Below are 27,921 nucleotides of genomic sequence, written 5' to 3' on the forward strand. Positions count from 1 at the left end.
CTGTTTTCAGATTATTTTGGTTAGGTCTGTTAGGCTCTCCCTCACACTCGCTCCTCGGGATTTTGGAGTTTCTAATTTGTTCTGAAGTGAACTGAAGTGAACTGGCTGCAACTGGATGTAAATAAAGATAGTTACGATAGGTCACGCTTAATAAGTCTGTCACAAAGCATTAAATACATCTTATTTCCTTATATTTACCTGCTGTGATTCAGTGAGACTCTTTTCCTCCTCCCTTCTTACAGTTTATGTGACTGCAGTAAAATTCCTTCCATCCAGCTGCTGAACTGGACTGAAGTAAAAATGAATCCTAAAGTTTGGAATTCAGCAAAGGGCATTATTACTGCAAACTGATTATATCGAGCCTTAAACACACCTGACTTTATATAAATGTGCGTTCTTCATGCAAAGCAACAACTCAACAAGAAGCAGTTTTTATTCCATCAGTGTGACGTTCAGAGTTCAACAGTGAGCTTAGAAACTGTTAAAAACTCCAAATATGACAGCAGGTTTTGGCATGAATAGGAAAATACAGTTAGAATGAACATTTGCATGATCTGTGTCACTTTGTTTATTGTGTTAATTGTTTACATGAATGGAGGTCCGCTGCAGTGAATTATGGAACAGCATTTTCTCGTCTCCTTTCATAAAGGATGCTCCAGTGTTTCCTGTGCTAAAGGAGGCAAGAAAAGAAGCACTGAAGCTCCTTTCCTCAGTATTTAAAGAATTGGAACGGCTCTGTTTATGGGCGCAGGGCAGCTATTTCTCTGGGTCAGGTCTCTCAGTTAGGAATGTAACTATGAAAAATAAACTGTTGAAACAAACCCGTGTGCAGTTCATCTCCCTGATGTTGGCTGACCCTGAAGACAAACGTGGCTCTCCTGCCTCTCTGTAACATGAGGCAGCAGGAAACACACTGACATCTGCTGGACTGAATGAAGATTCATCCACCAAATCTCATTATATATTTTATGTAATATGAAATTATGCAAATATAAAAATATTGACTGTTTACATAAAAATTATACTACTCTGTTTTATGAAACCGCATAACCTTTTTATTATATAAGCATCTGCCAAATTGCTGTAACTATAATCACCACACAGAGGTCATATTTGCCATTTGACTGGAATCAAAGGTTACTTTATGTTATCCTGTCTGCTCTGAACCCAGAATTTGGCTCCTAAATCTACAGTTCATGACAGGGTCTGCTGTGGTGGAACTATCACAACCTAAAACTCATGTTAGATACAAACAGAACCACTGCCGAAAAACATCACTGATTATCAAAGCTGTCATTTAAATGCAAAAGAAGAAATAACCCAGAAAGCAAAATAAAAATCCTAAATTCAGCTCTTTAAAGCTCCTTCCTTAAACTTGTTACTGATACAGTGTGTAACACAGGTTTCCCGTGCTCTCTCCCACTGTGGATCATTAAATAATGAAGAGCAGCAGCATCGAGGTGCAAACACAGTAACGTGTGAATGTGTGATAATAATATTCTTGTTAGACATTTCTCTTTGAATCTGTTTGCATCACAAATATAATGAGATTTATTTTACCCTCATTCTTCAGCAGCCCGCTCACTCTCACCACTAGATGGCGTCATCTCCTCATTCTCCTCTTTAATGGCTGAAAAACAAGATTGATGTGGATTATTTAACTCTAAGTAGTTTGTCCTCTTCACAAATTCACAACATTCAGTCTGTTAAATTAGATTTTGATATTTTTTATTTCAGAAATGATTCCTAACAAAAATGGAGAATATAAAAACACAATCAAAGCAGTAAAGTCCATATTATGAAGTGTTTGCTGTATCAGACAATCATGTTTCCAGTCTGCTGCATCACAACAATTTGAAATGCAAATATAAATGATTTACAACAATGAAAACAATATAGTGCAGATAAACATGGTGCTGTAATGAATCTGCTCTTAAACACAATAACAAAATACATTTTCCAAGAGAGATGATAATGATTCACATCAGAGTGAAGAACGAATACATTTACAACTGGTTTCTAACATTTATTATAGATCGAACTGATCACTGATAGAAACAGAAGAATATTCAAAATTATACTCTGAGAGGATAGAAAAAATCACTTCCTTGGGGGGCTCAACCCGGGGTAGCGGTCATGGCCAATTAAGGGCTCTGTTGGCTCTTAGGTGACGGTTTCCTCGTGGCTGCGTGCAGCGGGGCTAGGGGAGGGTCTGTGCTGACGGACGTGGGTTACTGACCTGGTAGCCTGGCTGCCCCTGGGTGGGTCCGGGACGGGCGTGAGGTTCTGGGGGCGCTCCGTCTCTGGGCTGGGGCCCTGGCCGGGCCTCGGGGGCTCGGGTCCTGGTTGGTGTGTTGCTGGGGTTGTGGGCGGGTGGGTATATGGGGGCCCAGTCCTGGCGCAGGGCGCCGCCAGTGCATCGAGCCACCTGGGGGACTCTTCAACTGGTGGGGGAGGATGTCACATCTTGCAGGAGCTTTCCTCTCCTCAGGAATTCTCTCTGCAGGAGGGGGAGATATAGGAGAGGTGGAGGAAGATCTCAGCCTGGGCGTCTATTGTCTTGTGTAGTCTGGAAGATGAGTGGATGATGGGGTGGGTGCAGTTTTCTCTGTAGTGGGGTCGGGTGGGCTGTCCCGGGCTCTGTGGGGCCGGGTGGCGCTGCTGCACTGGGCCCTGGTCCGGATGGGCCTGGGCCCCCTTTCCCTGGCGGGTTGCAGAGCATGGGGGTGCCTACTGGGGTCAGTGGGGGAGCTGGCCCCAGGGAGGGGTCACTTGCCCCTCCCTTTCTTCCCTCCCCATCTCCAGCTGCCTCCCTCTTCCCGCTCCACCACAATCACCCACACATGCAGGGCCTTGGGGTAGGGGTGTGTCACCAGGGTGCAGAGGAGGCATCCCCCCCCTCTGTCCCCTTCTGGCTGCCTCTGCCTCAATTTTATCTCACAACTTAGACATTCACATTACTCACACTCTCATAACACATACATATAGGATCTTGGGGGTGGGCTCACAACACGGACTCCAAATTACCATCAGGGTGTACACCTCACCCCTGGCGTCGTTGCCCACCTCTCAATTTTAAATACACGTAGACATTGAGGGCTATCAGGAGGGGCTATGCGCTTACCTGCTGCTCTCTGGCAGGTAGCTCCATGCCCTCCTGGGTTTTAATTGCACCTTAGAACACATATACATCAACACTACATATGAGCGGGTAGAGGGAGGTTTGGAGTCTTCTTACACCCCCGGTCTCTGCGGCCTGCTGGAGCGGGGGGGCTGGGAGGAGGAGTTGGCCGTCCGACTGGGGTCTGGGGTGTGGGGCCTCCCTGCTGCTGCGGAGTCGGGGCAGTCTGCTTCTCCCCACTGCAGGGAAAAGGGTAACACCACCTGGGTCTGGGTGCAGTTTCCCCCTCCAGGGGCAAGGGTACCTAGACCCGGTTCTTAGAGTACGCTTGGGGAGTGTGATTGTGTGTACAGCGTCTCTTTATGTCTGTCTCCACGTTGGTTGAGTGTGGAGTAATTGCCTATGAGAGCATGAGGGTGGGAATGGATGTTTGTATTTGAGTGTGCCTGTATGTCTGTGTCTATATGTCAGGTTGGGTATCAGACGCCACCTCTCTGGGGACATCTCAGGCCCTCCAAGGTTTGGAGGCCTATCTCCCCCCACCACTTCCCCTGCCGGTGGCGGACGCCCTCAGACATCGATGCGTTGGTGGTTCTTTGTGTCCGGGGGTGGGCGTCCGGGTACACACTGGCTCACTCCTTGGTGGCTGCTTATCGGGGCCTGGAACCTGGGGCTCGCTCGGGCCACTTCGGGGGTGGGGTGCCCTCGGCCTCTCGGCCTGGGGCTCGGTCACTCAGGCACAGCTGGCTGCCGGCGGAGCTCACGGGCACGTCACTGCAACCCCCCCTGGCTTCTGCTCCGCGGCTGCTGAGTGATCCCTCATCTGGGACTCTCCTCAGCTCTTTCTGGGACAGTGGCGCGGCTGCCCCTCTGTTGGTCTTCCTTGGTCTCTTGTGTTCTGGGGGCCTCTGGATGTCTGGAGTTTTGATCTCCTCCATACCTGCTTCATGCCCTGGAGGATGGGACTGTGGCCCCCCACACCCTCTAGCAGATCATTACATTAAGGAACCTTTTAAATACAAGCGCGCTCATGCTCACAGGTGTACACACAGGTGATCACACACACAAACTACACCCTTTTTGGCTCCTACCTCAAAGCACACTGTGCGCTGTCGATCTTACGTGCTGCACAATAATGTTTAATATTAAGTATTTAGTGTTATATTCCCATATATCATTGTGATGTTGTTTATTCTATTACTCTCGTTTTCTTCTGCTTGTTTTCTTTTTTCTTTCTCAACAGGTGATCCAGGTGATCGATATATGTATTTTTTGTCTGCTTATTTTGTTGGTTTTTGTTTTTTGCCCTTTATCCCCGTCCCTCTTCTCCGCTGTTTTTTTTTTTTGTTTGTTTTGTTTTTTCCCCCCTCTTTCTTTCTCCCTTTTCTTTTCCCCTGTCCCGTATCTAGCAAGTAAAAAAAATAAATAAAATAAAATAAACAATAAAAGGTAAATCAAATGGACCATTACGGCAAGGCTGGGATGGTCCATTTGGTAAAGTAAATCCGTTGGGCATCTTTCTTCGCCTTTAGACAATAATTCTGATGGCAAAAGAACCAAACGGGACAGGTTTAAAAAAAAAAAAAAGAAAAAAAAAAAGAAAAAAGAAAAAATCACATAAAACACACAAAATCACAAAATCATTATAGTTGAAATACAATATCAGCAAAGATAATCAAGTTATAAGTGACAAGATAAAATCATAATCACATAGAGCCCGAGCCGTCCAATCAGGTCAGAGTACAGATTCATATCTACAATAATATTTTTGTTTGTTTTGTTTTCATGCTGTTACTTCTATGTATTTTAATTATAATTATAAATGCTGATAAGCATATTAAGTGTGTGTCTGAGCTGAAAGCCGCTCTCCTCTCCTGGTTTTCTGTATCACACAGACCACAACAACACAAAGCATCACCTGCAGACCGCTGAGCAGTATCCACCTGACTCTGTAGAAGGTCGAGTAAACCCCAAAGGGCTCTCTGTGGATCAGAACTGTTTTTTGTCCTGACACACACTCACTTGACTCTAAACCTGCACACCAATACTCTCCAGCATCTTCCAGTGAGACATTAGAGATTACCAGGCTGTCATCAGAAAGCGTTATCCTGCCTTGTTGTTTAAGAAACCAATCAAAGTGCACAATTTCTCCTTCTGTCTGGTTCGACTTCATGAACCACTTCGTGAACCGCCCACTTTTTGCCGAACATGTTAAATTGACTTCATCTCCTTCTGAGAAGACCTCTACTGCAGATGGACCAAATTTGGGGCACACTATAAGCCTGTACTCTTGTTTTATTCTTTGACCTTTACATGTGTAAAAACCTGAATCATTTAACATCACTGATGGAAGCACCAGCGAGTAGTTTTGATCAAATTTTGGGAAAGACTCACTCGACTTACTCCAAACTGGGGTCTGGTCATGACTGAAGGGACACTGCAGCACAGCTGTCTCTCCCTCTAAGTAATAGATGATCGATATCGGTGTTTCTGTGGTCACATGTAAAGAGGTACTGCTCACACACTGCTGTTGGTTCATCACCAGACAGATGTACAATGTGCTCATTTTTATGTTGTACACATGAAGAGTTGAAATGTTTGTCTCCTTCAGGAAATGTGCTCTTCCACTGTCCATCGCCGAAGGTGTCAAGAAATCTTCCTCAAGCATCGCGTCATATTTGATCCACTGGACCGTCAGATTTCCACCTGCTCCTTCACATTGTATGTCCCATGTTAAAACAACTTGACTATGCAATCCTGAATTATGTGTTCTGCTACACACAGTCAGGTTGATGTTTCTCTCATATGTAACTTTGCCCTCTTTCCAACACACATCTTGGTACAGTCCAGAGTCCGAGTGGGTCAGCTGATGGAGAGTAAATGAAGATGAATCATTTAATGCTGAATATAAGACTCGTTCTGTCACACCTTCATGTAACGTGGGGACTCTCGTCCCAATGTGAGAAATGTTCCACAGGACCAGAGTATCTTCACCAACAAGTTTGGAGGTTATGCAGAAGTCGCCCTCACTTGGGAGCTTGAATTCAAAGAGCTTCCTTCTTCTCTTATGGCGATAAATTCTTCTGCATGAATGTTGCTGATGAGAGTGAACAGCAGGGAGAAGCAGAGCTGTGCGACTGCAGCCATCCTGCTCAGAGGTCTCCTGGTGAGTGTCGTACAAACACTGACACTGCTCGCTTCATGAGCTTCCTGTTTGTGGTTGGAGGAGGAACGCCACTTCTTTATCACATCATCAAAGAACACTTTGAAGCATTTGGCTCAGTATCAAGCGCTCGGTCTGCTTAATGTTACAAAACCTTTTACAGCTCAAACATTTTATCAAAAGCTTCTAAATCTCAGAGACACTGATCCTACAGCTGAACTCCCTTGAACTTACCCCAAACCAGCAAGAAATCAGGGAGGGTCATTCCATATATACTTAATTAAATCTGAAAAAACAAAGTCTCCACCTCAGAATCAGCTGATTTCTTTGTGCGCAATAACTGTAGTGTATTTTTAAAAAGCCATTTTTTAAAAATATATTTAGCAAAGCTGCACCAGGTTCATGTCTGTGACGTACAGTAACAGAAACCAACATTGGTACTCTGAAATTTTGATCTGTTTTCTGATAATTCACTGGAGAAAACTTATTTTCAGTATACTTTCAAGGGTGATATTAGTTATAGTATATGAAAGGTCTCATTTTAACCTACATTTGGATCCCAGCATCATCTTCAACCTGAGAGCCAAAATTATTTTATTATAGTCATATTACATGATTTATTTAACAATCGCCAAAAGATGACTTTTAACATCATGTTTGTGCCTGTTTTTACTGACTGAACATCCAAAAATGAAAGAGAAAAAGCAGCAAATCTTCATATTTAAGAGAATATCTGATCTGTTTGCTTGAGAATGGCACAAAAATTAAAAATATAAAGGTTAGTGTGACAGTTTTAATCAGATCCTCAGATGAAAACAATTCCTTCTAAATTCTCAGTATTCACTTATCAGCATTCAGTCAAACATTTTTTATCTCTGTGTCTGAAAAAAACCAAAGTGACTTTCCACAGCAGCTTGTTGGTCAGATACTGTGAGAGATGTAATCTATTACTCTTCATGTGTCTTCCTGAGAAAGAAAGTATCTCTGAGATGTACTCAATAGTGAACTGATGCTTTCTTTGTGGGTAAAAGGTGAGGCGCATGAAACCAGTCCAAGTAGTTTCTGTGTCAGTGGAAGGATCCGGGAGTTTCTCTGTGAATTTCACATTCCCGTGGCAGCGTACTCAGTGCTTGCTCAGAAGTTTAGGGTTTTTTTTCGCTGTAAAAAGTTTTCTTCCCACGCAGTGAGCAGCGGACGCTAATGTTTTTGTCACTTTTTACGGAATCAAACTCAAAGTAAGGTCAGTACTTCCACGCTTTAAACGCTGCACGGTCGTACTCTCTCCCTCACTCGTTACATTATGCATTGTTGATCTGCACACAGCTGTTGCTACGAACGTCGCACTCGCTTACGTCATTGTCATGAGACACTCTCGCAAAAAAATCACGGTTTAGTAACACAGTAACGCAGCGTGCTTACGGGAAAGTAACAGTCACCTAATTACTTTGTTGCAATAGTAATCCCTTACTTTACTCTTACTTTACTCCTTACTTGAAAAAAGTAATCAAATTACAGTAACGCATTACTGCAGAGTTTCTTTCTCCTCCTCGACTGCCCTTCTGTGTCATACATTTCATTGTTTTCTTTATGCTACCTGTTCTGACCTGCCTCCTCATTGTGACGTTTGTGTATTCTATATACGGTCGGAAGAGGTCCAATTTCACTGGCAGGCAACTGCAAGTCACAAATAAAGGCTTCAATGAATGAATGAATCCATCCATGTGTGTTTGTCTGTGTGTGTGTGTTTTATGTGTATGTCTATTAATATTCCAGTTTTGAGTTTATTTCCCAGAATTTTTTTTTCATCTCTTGCCTTATGGTTCTAAGCTCTGTCACCGATCTTTGCATTTTATTATTATCTCATAACACTGGTTTAATCAGTTACCATCTCTCCTGTGGACTTTTTATTGTCTACAGTCTCAGATCAACACAGCCCTGCCCTCCAGCACTATCAGCAGCAGGAGCAGCAGCAACCCCTCAACAGCAACATTGTACCCCTTCAGATAAAACATAGGCTATGTTTGCTTTTCATTGTCCCCACCTGAGATCAGGGTCCCAATGCTCCAGGTGCCCAAGAACCGGCCAGTACCCGACAACTCAAAGACTGCTGCATATAATTACATTTTTGCTTAATGCAATGTGCATAAAATTAAAAGATTAAAACTAATAAAACAATTTTTAAAAAGAGACTTTTTCATTTGATTCCATTTTAAATGATGGATTATGCAGAAAAAATAGAATTGGGCTGAAAGGTTTATTGCTTTATTAAGTATTCAGGTTGTGTATCATGTTTTTAAAAAGTAACTAAGAAATAAGTAACTAATATAATAAGTAATCAGCAATGTAACTAAATTACTCTTTTGGAGAAATAATCATTAATAACTAACTAATTAACTAATAAAGTTAAACTAAAATAAACTAATTTTGACTTTTTTCAAGTAACTTGAACAATGGACTATAAGCTCCAAAGGTACTGAGGCAGTTATTCAGTGTTTGTAATCTTGTCTCCGTAGACACACACACACACACACACACACACACACACACACACACACACACACACACACACACACACACACACACACACACACACACACACACACACACCATATTGATCTGTATCTTATATTTCCGAGCAGCATGTCTTCATTATCTGTGTGTCTGCTAACACGCTGGTTTCAGTGGTTTTAGCTCCACGTTGGTACAAATTAGTAAACACTTTTTATATTTCACTGTTTTTACACAAGGAAGCAGCACGTCCTTATCAAGATCAATAAGCTGCTCGCAAACAAGAGCTGTAGTCAAAGGTAATCGTAGTAATAATACGTTTTAGTATTATTTTCTGACTCCATGTTCTGAGTGGTAAATTTTGACAACATGTTTACTGGAGATACAAAGTTAAAGTTAGACTGGAAGTGGGTTTAAGTGTCCAGTGTTCTTCATGTCATGATGATGCAGTGCACTCACACAGAGGCTGTGGATGCTCCAACAGCACAAGTGTGGTTTGTCACTGATATGTGAGACTTGAGTTTGTGCAGCTGAAAGAAGATGAAGAGGTAATTTCATGGCACAAATCAGAGGTGTAGATTTAAAACACACTTTACTTTAAACACTAGCAGGTCAAAATGTAACATGCTTGCAAGAAACTGACCTCACAGCCTGTTGTTCACCAGTGGTGCTGGTTTCAGTCATTATGCAAATGTACTGTTTAAAGTTTGGGAAACCTGCAGTCAGCTGAGACTGAAGAAGCCACTTTAATGAAAACGCTACGTCCAGATGAACAGAATCAACTTATTGGGACGTTTATGGCGAGTGAATTAAAGTAGAAACAGAAAGTCTGACTTACTGGAAATTTGATTCACTGTTACATTTACCTTTTGGGTGACAGCACAAAGACTGAGAGACGAGGAAAGAGAGGGAGAGAGACAAGTAACCACCTTTTTCCTCCCTTCAGCACCTCCTGACAATACCACGGTCCCAATCCGGGAAGTATGATGAAACAATGATGAAGTGTGGCACGGACAGCTTTCATCAGGAAAAACAGTTTTTAATGTGACAAAATGGAAAAATAAAACTTTTTTTCTCTCTTGATAATACTACTACTACTAACAGGGCCGTGCAGAGACGTTTATAGGGGCGGGTGCTCAAAGCTAAAAAGGGGCACATTGAACCAGGCTGAATAACAACAACACACATTCATCAAGAATCTAATATGGGATCGCATCATACTATATCACTGTTGTGAGGCAAAGCAAACGTAGCCTAAGTTTTACCTGATGGGTACAATGTTGCTGTTGAGGGGTTGCTGCTGCTCCTGCTGCTGATAGTGCTGGAGGGCAGGGCTGTGTTGATCTGAGACTGTAGACATTAAAAAGTCCATAGGAGAGATGGAGCTGATTAAACAAGTGTCATGAGATAATAACAAAATGCAAAGATTGGTGACAGCGCTTGGAACCATAAGGCAACAAAAAACTGAGAAATAAACAAGGCTCTGCCTGTGATTCACTCTTTGCCTCTCTTCCTTCTTTTATTTCCTCATCTCATCTATCACTCTCCACTTGCTGTCCACCTGAGAACAAGGCACAACTTGCTATTGCAATAAACTATTATTTAATTATCCACACTTAACAACTCTTACACTTAATCTATAATAAAATGATGACAGAAAAATGTTATAGAAGCAAAACATTTCAGTTGTGCTTATTATTATTTTTATACTGGAATACCTCTCCAACAACTGGTACATGTGTTAATGTTACCTGTGTTCTTTGTAATCCAGCTGCTGAGGGATTCACTGCCTTTAGTAGCCTCACACAGCTCCTACTGTTTCCTCCTCATGTCCTTACCAGCCATGTCTGGACAATGTTATATCATGAGTAATAATTTAAAAAATCCATATACATAAAACACACATGCATGCACACACAGGGACATTTTAGACCTTCTTCAGAATACTGTATATACTGTGGGCATCATGGTGCTGATCCAGAATCCTTCCCTTATTATTTATTACTAGAGCTACAATAATAAAGCAATGAGGGAAAAAAAGTAATAAATATGAAATAATGTATTTATGATGATTCCATTTGTTTCACTATCCACTCTGTGCAGGGGGAAAGCTTATTACATTTTTAAACTGTAGAGATACAATAATTTTGCTGCTGTAAAATCAGCATTTTGTCTTATTTAAAATATAAATCTAATATAATGTTTCTTAATGTATGTTCTTTAAAATAAAGCGTGTTTTTTAAATATTATAATTATAATAATCCATAATTATGTGGACATGCATATTAGATCGTTTTAAGTGAAATATAATCCCTCCAGAAAGGCAGGAAAAGCGCTGTACTTGCTTTAAAACTAAATATGTTCCCTAAAACGGTGACAGAGCTACAGACCCATGACAGCCTTACCCAGTTAGCCAGCAGCTATGACCAGCACTACTTGTGTAGTTAATAAAAGGACAGGTAATGTTTGTCGCGCTGTTACACACACAGCACGTTCATTTGTTTCAGTTCGTCAGTTGTCACAAGACAACTTACCAACGTGTACATGATATGCTAATACTCCTGTGTGCTATACACTACAGTGTGCGCTGTACACCTACTTACTGGTTTTGTCGCATCGGTCTGTGTCTCTGAGGTAATTTGTGTTTCTCCTACAGCTCCGGACCGCAAAAAATGCGCGTGCTCTTTGTGAGCTCGTTCCCGGCTCGTAACCAGCGCGTTCTGCCGTCAAGGGCGATCATTGGTTAATGGTGATCATGTGACTGATGCAAGCCAGATCCTTTTATTTAGCAAAACTGTGATTAATAGTTAAATATTATTGTTGAGGGGCACAGACAGGACTCCGCACGCACACACACATTTAAAAAAAAATAATTCAAAATTTAAAACAAAATTGCCTCAACAAAAGGGCACTTTGGGCACCCATCAGGAAAGGGGCGGGTGCTCAAGCCCCTTACGCCCCCCCCTCTGCACGTGCCTGACTACTAATAATAATAATCAGGTAAAGCAGGGATATTTCTGCATGCTTGTGTCTTTGTTTGTGTGGTACAGCAGGCCCTGTACTGGTAAGGGCTGCCTGGCAGACTTTGAGGTCATAAATCCATCGTGATTGTGAGCTGCTAACCTCTGGATTAGCTTGCATGTCATCGCACTGAACGTCTCAACAACAGAAAAGTTTTTTCACTTTTCTATTTTTTTAAATTCAGTGCTGTGTGGCAGCTGTTACAGTCAGAATTGTGATCTGAATGCACTGTGGTTCCAAACAGGTGCTTTTCCATGAACAGCTGTATAAGATCTCTGTAGGCTCCAGTTGTTCATGTGAATCTGTTTATTTATTCATTTCTACTTGTGTCATTTCACTTTCAGTGTCATCGGTGATGGTGTCCCAGCAGAAGAAGAACGGAAGCCCCACGACACCGCTAGAGGCCGGCTACCCTGGTACAAGTCAAGAACATGTCAGAGTCAATGGATCCAGACTGTGTGGAGTGAGGACAGTGGACCCAAAAGCTGACAAACAGAAACGAGGAACAGATCTTGTCACGGTCCCCGTGCCTCACCGGCTGATTCCGCGTTAGGCAACATGTGTTTGTTTTTGTTTTCTCTCTCTCCCTCTCCCTCCTTCCCCTGCCACGGCAGTGCTCACTGCGGGCTCCGCCCCTGGCCCACGCACCTGTGCTCATCATCACACCTGTCACTGTTTACTGCAATCAGAAGGGCCTTTTAAGATGGCAGACCTACACTACTCGTCGCTGGAACGTTGAGCCACCCGTGTTAGTGCTTCAGCAATCTGCCTAAGTCTGTGAGTTTCCCTGTGATCTAGAGCTAACTGGATTTTTCTGTGTGTGCGTGCGTGCGTAGATTCCCCCCGGACCTGTCCCTGTACCCCCGAGTGAGCGAGAGGAGCGACTGGAGGAAAAGGAGTGGGATTGTTGGCTGAGAGAGCGGAGTGTGGTTTTGGACCCTTTCCCTTCCCCTCGCACCCTGGAGCCCCGGACCCCTTCCCCGAGCACCTTGTATATATATTCACCCAGTGACACCAGTGTAAATAAACGCACTATCAGTTTCTGCAAAGGTCTCCTGGTCTGCGCCTGAGTCCGTTTACAAAACCATGTCAGATCTTAGTTTTAACAGAAAGCGAGCTGTTTATTATGGCTGATGGAAAAGTACAAAACAAATGGTAAAGGCAAACCTAGGCCAAAATAAACAATAAGGCTAAACTGGATGAACTAAAATTAAACATGAAAAAACCCTGATCATGGAACCTGCGTGGATGCGTGGCTAACTAGAACATGGAAACTTGGAAACATGGCGTCGAGCGAAACAGACGACCTGACAATGAATGAATGAAAACTAACACACACTGCCTGTGTCCAAATTCAGGGGTAGCATGGTTCGAAAGACCCACCCTACATGGGCCGGGTAGGTCAGGTCCTTTGAAGGCCGGACAGGCTGGAAGGGAGCGGCTGTGAAATTGGATAGTCTTCTAGCCTTCGTTTAAGTCCACCCTTACTTCTGCATTTTTCCGGTCGCTAGCGCTACAGTGCAAAAACTTTAAAATGGACCCAGAAATGTTGCTCCATTTTTTGGTACATTTTTAATTTTTGAGGAGCTAGAAAAACTTTATCATTGTCGCCAGCATGTATTGTATCTTAGGCTCATGAGAGACAACCATATCCAGGTAAAATAATTTTATTTAATCTACACGCATTTTAGGAATGACCTAGCTAGTTTCATGGATAATTTCAGTGACCGAATGATTGACGTGCCGGTCATTTGTACACATTTACTGTATTGTATAAAATATGTAAACTAAATCTCTTTGAAACTTATAGAAAAACATTTTCTATTGCTATTTATTTTCTATTAGTCATTTGATCCTGTAACTTATTTGTGTGCATAGATGGGCTGTCAAAATGTCAGAAAGATGAAAAGAGGGTTATTTGTGAGGCCAAAAAAAGCTTCGTTACACAGATGAAGTGTATAAAATTTCCCTTTCCTTGCTCTCTTGCGCTCTCCTCTCCTCAGCCTGTCTTTGCTGCCTCATGTCCTGTCTGATTAGGTCTAGTAGCTCATCATCCCTGTCTCTTTTCTTCTTTCTCCCTGTTGTGGGTGGCTGATCTGCTTTCGTTTTGATCACCTACTGCTGTGCTTGGCCCTGGAGTGTCCTCAGGGAGAGAGGAAATTAGGACAGGAGGCCTAATGGAAGGCCTCATCTGCTTTTATAACTTAAACAAACTCTTGTCTTGTATTTACAGTCTATAAACCCTCTGTAACTCTGCTAAGAGTTGATCTAAAAAGAATGTACCCTCAGTACACGCACACACTTAAATATACTAAGCTGTTTTGCATTTGCAAGCATTCACATCAAAATCTTCAGCGTGCTTAGCCGAGTTCTTTCAGACCTCAGGACAATTAACAGTTTTTTGTTGTTTGTTTTTTCCACACATATCACCATTTTTCAGCTCAGTTTTTGTAGCATCATCCACACAATACTTTCCTCAGCATTTTGCATCCTTCCCTAAACTTCGTCATCCCACACACACTTCTCTCTCAGACGTCCTCTGTCCACGTACTCTAAGTCATTATTACTTATTTATTATTTGGTACCAATAACACAGAATCATTAAAACCCATTACTCCCAACAGTCACACACTTAGAATCACTCAAAACACGCTTTCCTAAAAATATTTGATCAAACATGCTTTTCCAAAATCAGAAAGAGCAAGTCAAAGAAAAACAATTCAAACCTCTAATAATTCTCACACCACACCCAAAAATGAAAAAAATCAAGCACACCAGGTATTGCTGACAGTGGAGACTCCCGCGCAAAAATCAGATTCTCCACCCTCAGCAACATGAGCTCATTCATTTGTTTCATTTTGTTTTGTAGGAAAATAGTTCTTTATGCTTTTGGACTGGATTGGCTCGCTGCAATCCTTTTAAACAGGGACTCACAATCTGATCAGATCCCCACAGGTAGCCTTTTTCCTCCGCCCATTGTAATCTGGAAAAGGTCACCTTATGTTTGTTCTTCCAGAAATTTTTACAGCGCTGTTATTCACCATTGCAGGCCTGCTTAGAGCAAAAATGACAAAAACAGAGCTGATTATTAGCTCATCAAAACACAAAACAAAATCACCTGACAGGATTTCTAAGTGCACTGTTACCATTTTAAAGTGCCCAATTCTAGACATGTCCATGTTTAATAAAACTCCCTCTATTAAAATAAAAAACCACCCACACCTATATGGGACAATTCTCTCGATTCTCTGAAATCCTGAGTCAGTTAAACACCTTGCTCAACTCAAGGTGTCCTTTTCTCAGACTCCCTCGTCTGAGCTCACTCTTTTTACCCCGGCATTTCCACCGGAATGTTACGAGATCTTCCACTCTTACTTGGTGAAACAAGGTAACTTTGTAAGGTCTCTCCACTGTCTCGCAGTAGCAAACAACCTGCGCATTCAGGAGATCCCCTTCCCACTGTAATTCAATTTTCATAGACCCAAAAGTAAGCATATTCTTCCCTAGTCAAAAGTGAAACCGAGCATTACACAGTCATTCTTAATGCAACTGTAAAGTGAAACCAAAACTCTGCGCGTCTTGAAACTAAAAAGAGGAAGGGACAGCGCCCAACTCTTAACTGCGTATGTTGTTACACACACCACACGCACAGACACAGACCCAGGGCAATTCTTCCTGGATCATTTATCAACATTCCAACCAACACAGTCAGCAGTGATTATTCTTCTGGACCTCACCAGATCCACCAAAATTCACGTGAGTGTATCAGCTGATTCTGCACTTCAGATCGCGCCGGATCTGTTCCTTTTAACAACACTGCACACGCAGAACATTTATCAACATTCAAACCAACACAGTCACCAGTGATTATTTTTCAGGACCTCACCGGATCCACCAAAATTCATGTGACTGTATCAGCTGATTCTGAGTTCAGACCTCGCCGGATCTATTCTCTTTTTCTTTGTCACAGAAGTCCCCACTCAGAGCGCCGTTCAAACCAACACAGTCAGCAATGATTATTTTTCAGGACCTCACCGGATCCACCAAAATTCATGTGACTGTATCAGCTGATTCTGAGTTCAGTACCAATAAGTGTCTCCCAAAATGATCTTCTGATCATTAGCTGTTTTAAACCAAGCCCACAACTCTTGGCAGGTGCCACCTGTAGTTTGCCCACGCCGGAGCTCCCTTCCAACGTCTCAGAAGGGGAGGGGGTTCTCCAACCCCGTGAGTTTGACACTTATTAAACCATAAACTGACCAATAACCTATTATCCTGTGTTTTCCTAAACACACCTTGGTCTCTTTTTCTCTTTTACCATGAAATACCATATAACCATTTAACTCAGTACTGCTTTTCTCAAAGTTTGTCATTACTTCAAAGTTTTCTCAGTATTACTGATAAACTCCAAACAAAACTTAACCAGTAAATCAATGACTACAATTTTAGAATGATAAGCCAATGCAGCACAATTTCAGTTTAAGAGATTTGTGCTCACCTTTTTTAAATGGGCGCCCTTTGTAGTCAGAGAATCACCGGAAATGTCTGTCTGTCTGACCACCTCTGGCCTCGAATTTTCTCTGTAAAAACCTTCAGAACCGAATCAATGGCCTCAATATCCCAGGTTTCGGCACCAAAACTGTCCTGATTCGAGATATTGAGAACCAAAACAAAATATCAGAGGCCCAGAAGGATGCAGTCAAACAGATGAGTTTATTGAACACACGCGTGGGAAGAAGCACACAGCATCACATCTGCGAGGTTCTTCCCCAAAAATACACAGAGAATGGTTTTTATAGCATCGGAGTATAACGCCTCCTCTTGCGTTCTATAACATATTTTTGTATTTCTAAGAACATCATTTGCATCTTGTACAGACAATGATCAATTTTTAGAGCCAAAGTCAGACACAGAAGTTCCTCTTTCTAGCATCTTCTTTCCAAATATGGCGATGATTTCAGACCCCTCAAGTCCCCATGGACTTGTCTTCTTTTAGCACATCTTTGGTCACTTGTTACCAAGCAAACTCACTTTCAACAGGTTACAACAAGAAGCTGAATGCATTCGGGCCTCTGCTCAGGCCTGTTCCTAGATTATATGTATTATATGTGTTTTGTAAGCATGTATGCTGTTTTAACCTTAATGTTATATGTGTACACAATGATTATGGCCGCTCCTGAAATACAAATGTCAACATATGATCATGACAACACCTGTAAAACAAGTTTCAACGCAATGCCAACAGCTTCAACAAATGCTTTGATGAAATGATGATTAATGCAATGATAATGACGATGGTTATGAATAATAGCAGCAAAATATTTCCCTCATCCTGACACTACCCCTGAATTTGGACACAGCCACTATATACAGACAGGAAGTGATCAGGGGAAGTGGAAACACAAGGAAAACAGCTGAGACAAATTAAGGGTAACCAGACAGAGGGAAGCAAAACAGAACACATTGAACACGGGATGCAAGACTGTCAAAATAAAACAGGAAGCACAGAGACACAGACCTAAGACACACAGACTTGACACAACATCAGGGAATAAAAAGGACAAAAATGATGAACGTACAGCGGAGCTGAGAAGACTGAGAGCCACACACGAACAGGTAAGGCAGATGAAACACAGAGACGCTATTAAGAGGGCAAGAGTAAGAATTGGCTCTGTTTATGGCAGCAAGGTAGCTATTTCTCCAGGTCACTCAGTTAGGAACGTAACTAAGAAAAATAAACTGTTGAAACGCACATGTGTGCACTTCAGTTCCCTCCTGCTTTCATCTCTCTGATGTTGGCTGAACATGAAGACAAACATGGCTCTCCTGCCTCTCTGTAACATGAGGCTAAACACGTGACATCTGCTGGACTTAAACAGCAAATGATGATTTTAAGTTTTCCTCTCATGCCTCTTTATTTCATTTTGAACCGTAGTAGTACCGTATCTACTAGCTAGCTGACTATGGGAGAGACCACTAGCCTCAGCAGTGTAGGCTAGAAAGGGGCAGTTAACAATGATGTCACTGTTATGATAACAAGAAACAAAACAAACAAAAACCTATATGTTTTGATAATATACTGTTTCAAGAACTAATATTTGCCTGTTCGATTCGCCCTTAAGTGAACTGAAGTAAACTGACTGCAGCTAGATGTAAATACCTGATAGTTAGGTCACGCTTAATAAGACTGTCACAAAGCATATAACGTTAAATACATCTTATTTCCTTAGATTTACCTACTGTGATCCAGTTCGACTCCTTTCCTCCTCCCTTCTTACAGTTTATGTGACTGCAGTAAAATTCCTTCCATCCAGCTGCTGAACTGGACTGAAGCAAAAATGAATCCTAAAGTTTGGAATTCAGCAAAGGGCATTATTACTGCAAACTGATTATATCGAGCCTTAAACACACCTGACTTTATATAAATGTGCGTTCTTCATGAAGAGCAACAACTCAACAAGAAGCAGTTTTTATTCCATCAGTGTGATGTTCAGAGTTCAACAGTGAGCTTAAAAACTGCTAAAACCTCCAAATATGACAGCAGGTTTTGGCATGAATAGGAAAATACAGTTAGAATGAACATTTCCATGATCTGTGTCACTTTATTTATTGTGTTAATTGTTTACATGAATGGAGGTCCGCTGCAGTGAATTATGGAACAGCATTTTCTCGTCTCCTTTCATAAAGGATGCTCCAGTGTTTCCTGTGCTAAAGGAGGCAAGAAAAGAAGCACTGAAGCTCCTTTCCTCAGTATTTAAAGAATTGGAACGGCTCTGTTTATGGCCGCCAGGTAGCGATTTCTCTGGGTCAGGTCTCTCAGTTAGGAATGTAACTAAGAAAAAGAAACTGTTGAAATTCATCCGCATGTGCTTCAGCGTGTGTTTTCTCGCTTGGCTCTGACGTAGGCGGTCGCATCTTTCTCCCTCTCCCTCCCTTATCTTTCCTGCTTAGTTTCTCATGTCTTTTGTCTAGTCTCGTCTAACTCTAACCCTTAGAGAGTCTCTCAGTCTTGTTCTCTAAAACCTAAAGAATTATGGATTTGATCAACTGGTCACATAACGAAATTGGCACCCTCTTCTCAAAGAGAAGCCTGGGCTTGTGAAAGCCCAATTGTCCTGTGAAGACGTTTGCTGCCGGATACTCGATGTTCAGTTGTGTCTGGCGACCAGTGTTGGGGAGTAACGGAATACATGTACCGCCGTTACGTATTTAGAATACAAAATATGAGTAACTGTATTCCGTTACAGTTACCGTTTAAAAAGGTGGTATTCAGAATACAGTTACTTTGTTGAAATAAATGGAATACACGGCGGTACTTTCCTGTTTCATATTGTGGCGGGTCAGGACTGTTTGGGTTTGTTTGACAGCTACGCTCTGTTGTTCCAGGCGGCAGCGTTACGGTTGCCATGGTTACAGGGTGACGCTCTCTCTCTCTGTGTGTTTCCTGGGTGAGAGAGCGCCTTTTTTGTTGTTGTTGTTGTGCTAAGCTAAAAGGCAGAATGCTACAGGCATGGCTCTAAAGAATGTAGCCTGATGGGCAGTGTAGTCCGTGCTGCAGCGAGAATGGACTGTCATACACGTTATGTGTCTGCGAGCGAGGGAGGGAGAGAAAGGAAAAGTCCGAGCTGTCACGGAGCAAAAACGGGAGCTGGAAGCATGTAAATATAATAATAACCACTGCAGCCAAGAAGAGTGCCTGGCGAGCCCATTTGTAAGTAAGCTATTAAGACTCAACTGTACACTGTGTTCGTGTTTTCCTCCGGAAAAAATAAGTTCCGTTGGAGCAGCCTTTCAACGCCTCTCTCTGTCTCTCGCTAGCAAAGTTGACCCAGACAACAAAGTAAAGCTAGTTTTCAGCTACGAGCCCGACACGAACCCGACGTATTAGTCAGATGTCCCTTTACTACGGTTCGGAGCCGCGGACCTTCAGTATCAGTAATAAATCACAGCAATAGTACATTCACGTAGTTGTAGAAAGCATGATAATATATTAAGTAATCCAAAGTATTCAGAATACGTTACCCTCATTGAGTAACGTAACGGAATACGTTACAGAATACATTTTGGGGCATGTATTCGGTATTCTGTAATGGAATACATTTTAAAAGTAACCTTCCCAACACTGCTGGCGACACTCTCAATGGAGGACATTGAGCGACATCTACCAATTTGGAACCACGAAAACAGAGTTCTGGCTGATTGGAGCTGGCTCGGATCTGACTTATTGAACAACAAGAAGCGGCTACAGCTGTTCAAAACCCACAAGGCTGGCTGAGAGGATGGACGAAGGGCAGGGCTGTGAGTACTCAGACTGTGTTTATTGAACACATATGGGCAAGATCTTGGAGAAGCTCACGGCTCTGCATCGGGAATTGAGAGAATTAGGGAGGTAAATGAGTGACGGACAGTAGACCAGCTGTAAAAATTGGATGCAGTTGTTCACACTAAACCCAAACAACCACCACTTTCACTCATGCGGATATCCCACTGGCATCAGCTGGAGGCCTGCCAAGGTCGAAGCTGACTGGAACAACAAAATTCTTCCCTGATAACAGGACTGTTGTTGGAACTCTTTGTCCCTCCTTCAAGGCCACCTGGGTCCACTGGAGACTGTTGACCTTCGCTTAACCACACGTGGTGACACTTTCTCTCAGCTGAATGCAGGATACACACACATCCGCATGTAACTGACACAGACACCCCCCCCCCCATCTCCAAACGCCTTTAGACGCTTCTCCCAGCTGATGTGAGCGGCAGGTCTGGACCAGCGCCGTAGGATGGCAGCAGGATCAGATGGTTTGTCTACACCAGCTCCCTCCACACACCCCCGCCCCACGCCAAGTAGCTATTTCTCTGAGTCATGCTCTCAGGAACATAAGTAAGAAAAATAAATGAAAATAAATAAATGCTGAAACGCACCTGTGTGAACTTCAGTTCCCTGATGTTGGCTGACCCTGAAGCCAAACATGGCTCTCCTGCCTCTCTGTAACATGAGGCAGCACGAAACACGCTGACATCTGCTGGACTGAATGAAGATCCATCTATCCAGCCACCAATTCTCATTTTATATATTATACAACATCAACTTATGCGAATATAAAAATTATGGGTGGAAATTTAACATGTTAATTATGATTAATTAATTTGAAAAAATAACATGTAAAAAAAAATAATGCATTTAATCGCAAAACTTTTGTGAATGCACGATTTCGTCGTATACCGATTACGCTGATGCACACATCACAGCTACAAAGAATTAGAAGAAAGCGCGGACTGATCTCGGACTGATCGGAGGCAAATTTCATTTTAAAAGGCTACCTGATGGAAGCCTCGATAAAAGCGTGGTTTTGTGCAAGCTGTGCAAAAAGGAGTTTGCATTACCACCGAAGCACTTCAACCTGACGGGACCATGTAAATACAAAAAATGTTGCAGCGAGCACAGAAGCACTGGGAGCTGTTAGCGCTAGCAGGTTGAGTACCAACAAAAGCCCAAACTTGATGAAATGACTGGTTTCAGGACCAAAATTAGTAAGTCAACATCGGACAAACTTACAAATTCTCTTGCAAAATGGATTGCTCTGGACTGTAGACCACCATCGGTGGTAGAAGATAGGGGGTTAGAAAATGTGCTACAGATTGAGTTGAGAAAGTTCTGTGTAACAGGGCCCTGAGTTTGTAGAGAGCAGAATCCACCATCAGCGAGAGACAATACTAATGGAGGTATTGTGAGTTCAATGGGTTTGTTATTTTTTAACACTAAAATGTTCGATGATCTCACTGTTTTACCCTAATGTACAAAATAATGTTGGTTAAGGGTATGGGCAGAAATCTGTGCCATCAGAAACTGAATTTGAATAAGTTAAATTTGAATTTGAATTGCTCGGATTGAATCTGAATTGTAACTTCAATGAAAGCTTTTGAAAACTGAATTTGAATTAGTCTAATTTGAAATTGAATTTATGGTTTGAAAATGAATTGATTTGCTTTGAAACTGCATTTTATACTTTAAAAATTAAGCTCTCGAATAATTTCAGATTCACTTCTCACCATTCAGTTTCAGTTCTACAATTCAATTTCAGTTCCAAAATTCAGTTTTTTGGGACTTACATCCGGTTCCGGTTCAAGCGCAGATTAATAGAACTACGGACTGAAAGCGTCTTGAGCTGAATTAAGACTTCAGAAGTCATTCGTCATGTCGAATGACCAGCGGATAAACTCTCAGGTTGGTAATAAATGTATTACATGTATAAGAACAAGCGTCATGTTAACAAATGATAGCCGTAAGGTAACTTTTATGCTTATTGTAGCTGTTAGCTAAAAACGCTAATTTAGCGTAGTTTGCCCTGAATTCAGCTTTGACAAATATGATCGACTGTTTCTAGTAGAAATCCAAAGTTGTCATCTTGTACCCTGTCAGAGCCCTGTATGCTTGCAGAGACCCCTACAGTAGGGAAACAGGCAAAACAGCGTCCAAACCTTTGTATTTTAGCTTTATTTATGTCTTACACAGCATCCCAACTCTTTAGCTAACTTAATAACTTTAGCTAAAGTGAATAGTTAGTCTAATTCATTAGTGCAGCATTACTGGATCACCTGTTTGAAGTGATATAATATGATATACAACTATCACTGAAACAGCAAACTTTGTAAATAAACAAACAACACTTCTCATTCTCTAAACGTTTGGCCACAGCTGTAGATTACACTATCAGTGCTTGTTCACTCTTGACAATAATTACATTTCTAAATTCTCTTTGTGCATTTACAGGTAAACAATATCTAATATTTTATCTAAATGACTGCTTTGTCTTTGAAAAGGTGAAGAGCCTGAGGCCGGTGACAGTCCAGTTCTACTCCAAGTACATCCTTACGGTGGCTCACAGGACAAGGCTACATTCCTGTCCTGCCAGAAGAGAAGAGAAACTTCAGAGTCTTCATGCAGTTCAACCACACCTGTCATATTCCATATGACAGGGGTCTCAAACTCCAGTCCTCAAGGGCCGGTGTCATGCAACTTTTCCATGCCCTCGAGGACTGGAGTTTGAGACCCCTGCCGTATGGTGTTCATGCAGTTTTCTACCCCACAGTTACAGCATGTCTGACTGCCTGTTCAGCATATGCAAAAATATATGAGTTTAAGCATGTGATGACTAAGGCCTTCCATTATGGTGTTTGTCATCACGTCACAGACATCTGGATGATCATTTGGAATAAACAAAAAACTTGTTACTTCATCTTTTATCTTTATTATTATTATTGTTCTTATTTTACATTTTTCATTTTAGTCATTAGGTTTATTTGTAGTAGTCCTTTCCAACTTCTTTCCCTCTTCCATGTTACTGTGTCAGCTTGTCAGCATCTATTTGGCGTTGGGAGTGGAACAGGAAGTAAGGAACAGAAAGTGCCATTAAAACCAGGAGAGGTTCTTATATTTCAGAAGAAGGGATTAATTCAAAAGAAATGACCTCAATGCCATATTTTATTTAGGAACCCTAGAGAGCACTTTGCAAAATAACACATTCTTATAATTTCACCCTCAGATGAGCCAAGCTACGACTGTCAGGGAAGATGATGTAGGTACAGAGCATGTGAGAGTGGTTAAGTTAATGTCTCTTGTCTAGATGAAGGCACAAGAGGGATCAATGGCACCGCGTAGAGATTCAGTATCTTCAGTGGACACTCCATTTCTGGCACAAAACACCTGTAAAAGATGGTCGATTTAGGAGGTGACATGACAACTTCAGCCTGTCAAACATAGCAATAGTGCTGGGCGATATGGAAAAAATATTTATCACGATATGAATTATTTTATATCACGATAACGATATATATCACGATATACGACCTGACCTGTGGTCATCTAGAAAGTACGCAGTCTGTAAACAGCGAGTGCCGAGGGTGCAGTCTTTGTTTTGAGTTACCGTAAAGTATGTCGCAAATCCGGGTGCACGTACAGCAGCACCAGCTCGCAAACCACGAGACGGAGTTTCTTTGCGAAAAATATCTTTTTTTTTTATACTTTATTTTTTCTTGCATAAAGTTAAGAGCATGTATAGTGAGAAGACAACACTAATATATTTGCCACAGGCTATTTAACCCTTTAAGACCTACCATAGAAGCAAGTCCGCCAGAGCTTATCTTTATGTTTTTACATGCTGTAGTGCCATTTGTGGGAGTATTTCAAGTTTCCTTATATCAATACAACCGTTATAGCCCAAATTTTAATAATATGTATGCATTAAGTCCATAGTAACTACATAAATTGCAAAAACTTGTAGTGCAATAAACTACAAAAAAATTGAAAATCGTTTTTGTTTTGTTTTTTACATATATTTCTAGTTAAAAAAAAATTTAAGAGGTGTATCCCTCAAAACTGTAAATACAAAAGTTTCCAACCACGAGAAATTTATTTTGAGTGTCTTCATAGTTTTATTTTTGAGATACACTAATTTTTATATACTACAGGAAAAATGAAAATAAATATTATAATGCATCAAAATAAACTATTTCCAACAGTGTAATTTGAGTTCTAAGCATCCCAGAAACGGTACAGAAAAGCATAAAGTCAAACATGACTTTTAAAAACACCAACATAGCCTTTCGCGAAAATGACGTCACTTCCGGTTTCGGGCAGGTAATGGCGGACATGCGATAGTTCGCGCTGACGTATATGCCAACTCGTGTTTCTGGAATATTATGTTTTTGTTGCTGCAAGTTTGGAATATTATGTTTTTGTTGCTGCAAGTGCTTCTTATGCAATTTTTGCAAAGCTATATGTGGAAGGAAACCGTGACCTAGGACAAGCTAATGGCATTAGATGTAAGTACACCCTCCTCCGGTTTCACGTGCAAAAAAAAAAATATTGCACTACCTTACGTGGTTCCAGTTCTACAGGGGTTTAAAAATAGTTAGGTAAAACGGAGTGTACCTTCTCCGACCGGTTGTAAAGGGTTAATTATATATTTTATGTAATAATTTATAAAATTTGGGTTAGTACGATATAAACGATAGAAGACAAATGGCACGATAGACACTTTTCTATCGTCCACACGATATATATCGTCATATCGCCCAGCACTACATAGCAATGGAGCAGTATGTTTAAAAAAAATCTAAGCATGCACTCAGTACCCTAAGAATTATTATGGTAGTTAAACACAGTGATAGTTGTATATCATATTATATCACTTCAAACAGAGGTGATCCAGTAATGCTGCACTAATGAATTAGACTAACTATTCACTTTAGCTAAAGTTATTAAGTTAGCTAAAGAGTTGGGATGCTGTGTAAGACATAAATAAAGCTAAAATACAAAGGTTTGGACACCGTTTTGCCTGTTTCCCTACTGTAGGGGTCTCTGCAAGCATACAGGGCTCTGACAGGGTACAAGATGACAACTTTGGATTTCTACTAGAAACAGTCGATCATATTTGTTTGTCAAAGCTGAATCCAGGGCAAACTACGCTAAATTAACATTTTTAGCTAGCATCTACAATAAGCATAAAAGTTACCTTACGGCTATCATTTGTTAACATGACGCTTGTTCTTATACATGTAATACATTTATTACCAACCTGAGAGTTTATCCGCTGGTCATTCGACATGACGAATGACTTCTGAAGTCTTAATTCAGCTCAAGACGCTTTCAGTCCGTAGTTCTATTAATCTGCGCTTGAACTGGAACCGGATGTAAGTCCCAAAAAACTGAATTTTGGAACTGAAATTGAATTGTAGAACTGAAACTGAATGGTGAGAAGTGAATCTGAAATTATTCGAGAGCTTAATTTTTAAAGTATAAAATGCAGTTTCAAAGCAAATCAATTCATTTTCAAACCATAAATTCAATTTCAAATTAGACTAATTCAAATTCAGTTTTCAAAAGCTTTCATTGAAGTTACAATTCAGATTCAATCCGAGCAATTCAAATTCAAATTTAACTTATTCAAATTCAGTTTCTGATGGCACAGATTTCTGCCCATACTCTCGGCCATTTGACCTTAGAACTGAAGAAGCTTCTCGGATGAGAGTTGAAACGTCTTCAAGCAACTTAAAGAAGTCCAGACGCTTTTCTTTCCAAGCTCCTTAGACTACGATGACCTGGATGACTGAGAACCTTCACAGATGTATTTGGTGACACAAAAACAGGGTTTTTCAAAGTTCAGTTCTGTTAGTTTCCAATGGTTTCCACATGCCAGTTGTTGTGTGCTAAAAACAATGGACACCAGGCCAAAGCAATGGTTTTGACTCGATCAGCGTTAACCCCGCCCCTGAGTTTGATGGGTGAAGCTGACAGATAAAATTAATTCATGGTGAGAGCCAGGCGCCAGGACTGCCAAAATGAAATAAATAAATATATCATTAAATAATTAATTAAATGTGTCAATAATTAATTAAAATGTGAAATACATAAATAATTAATTACATGTGTCATAACTATTTATTTAATTAATTAATTCCGATTTTAATTAATTATTGCCACATTTAATTAATTATTTAATGGTGTATTTAATTAATTCATTATGGCAGTCCTGGCGTTCCATACACTCTAAGTCATTTCCTACAATACAATATATCAGTCCGGACAGTCACGCCAAATGAAGCTTATGACCTTCAGAAGCCTGAGTGCCAACTCATTATGAGCACACTTGCAGTAAATGTATGAAAATGATTATAACCGTGTAAGATAAATCAAACATTTTCAATCCCAACACTATGCAAAAAATATCAATTAGTTAAAAACAAACAAACATTGGTCCGACTAAACAAGGGGACAGACAGAGCTTGCAGAACAGTGTGAGGCACTATTAAATTAAACTCACTAACTCCGATATTACACTCCAAAAAACACTACACACAATTCAATTACCTCACCAGGTGCCACCACAAACCTGACTACACCCAGTGAACACACCAGCTGCTGACCAGTAAACCCCACAGACGACAGCAGGACCAGGGTTAGAATATGGACTTATCATTGACACAAAGAGGAGAAAAAAAACAGAAACAGAGATCGGAAGAGCACATACCCCTTTGCTCTTGGCATATACAGTGTTCTGGAGAAGGTATGAAATGTCACTGTGTGTGTGTGTGAGTGTGTGTGTGTGTGATGTATTTGTATGTATTTTTTGTTACATTCTTAGCCTACCATGACCATCCCTTTCTTTTGCTCTATTAATATTCCAGTTTTTAGTTTATTTCCCACAGTTTTTTTAATCTGTTATGGTTCCAAGCGCTGTCACCAATCTTTGCATTTTATTATTATCTCATAGCACTTGTTTAATCAGACACTATCTCTCCTGTGGACTTTTTAATGTCTACAGTGCATGAACTGCTGTGGTGATGACCACAGCCACCTCATGCACACGGTATTTCTCCTGTACTGATTGTGTGTGTGTGATAACAGTCTGAACCACAAAGCTGTACGTGAGCTTCAGTGCAGCAGTTTGTCGTGATGTATGTACGTATGATCTTCACTGAAATGAGTGAAAACCGAGTAAAGGCAGAGTTTGTAAGGACTTATAAGTGTTGAGGCAGTTATGTAATCTTGTAATCTTGGCTCGGTACACACTGTATCTAATATTTCCGAGCAGCATCTCTTCATTATCTGTGTGTCTGCAAACACTCTGGTTTCTGTGGTTTCAGCTTCATTTTTCTGTCACGTTGGTGCAAATTAGTAAACACTTTTTATATTTCACTGTTTTTACACAAGTAAGCAGCACGTCCTTATCAAGATCAATATGCTTGCAAACTAGAGTTTTAGTCAAAGGTAATCATAGTAATAATAATACATTTTAGCATTATTTTCTGACTCCATTTTCTGAGTGTTACATTTTGCCAACTTGTCTGTTGGCGATAAAAAGTAAATGTTAGACTGAAAGCGGGTTTAAGTGTCCAATGTTCTTCATGATGATGCAGTGCACTCACACAGAGGGTGTGGATGGTCCAACAGTACAAGTGTGGTTTGTCACTGATATTTGAGACTTGAATTTTTGCAGCCTGAAGATTGAAGAGGTAATTTCATGGAACAAATCAGAGGTTTAGATTTAAAACACACTTTACTTCAAAGAATAAGCAGTAAACGTGCAAATTGCTTGCAAGAAACTTACCT

At 41.1% G+C, this 27,921-nt stretch overlaps 2 protein-coding genes across 2 annotated transcripts in view; one reads left to right on the forward strand and one right to left on the reverse strand.

Moving 5' to 3' along the window:
- Positions 1-1,585, reverse strand: part of LOC134640995 (rhomboid-related protein 4-like) — a 39,467-nt gene extending 37,882 nt beyond the window's left edge. The window contains exon 1 of the mRNA XM_063493148.1: positions 1,561-1,585. The gene's annotated coding sequence lies outside the window, so the exon portion shown is untranslated. The remainder of the gene's footprint in view (positions 1-1,560) is intronic.
- Positions 1-27,221, forward strand: part of LOC135933758 (uncharacterized) — a 375,148-nt gene extending 347,927 nt beyond the window's left edge. The window contains exons 3-4 of the mRNA XM_065471916.1: positions 26,821-26,875; positions 27,217-27,221. Of these exons, the coding sequence (XP_065327988.1) occupies positions 26,821-26,875; positions 27,217-27,221 (60 nt within the window). The remainder of the gene's footprint in view (positions 1-26,820; positions 26,876-27,216) is intronic.
- The last annotated feature ends 700 nt before the right edge of the window (positions 27,222-27,921 follow it).

Source organism: Pelmatolapia mariae, linkage group LG14 (genome assembly GCF_036321145.2).
Source record: "Pelmatolapia mariae isolate MD_Pm_ZW linkage group LG14, Pm_UMD_F_2, whole genome shotgun sequence".
NCBI lineage: Eukaryota > Metazoa > Chordata > Actinopteri > Cichliformes > Cichlidae > Pelmatolapia > Pelmatolapia mariae.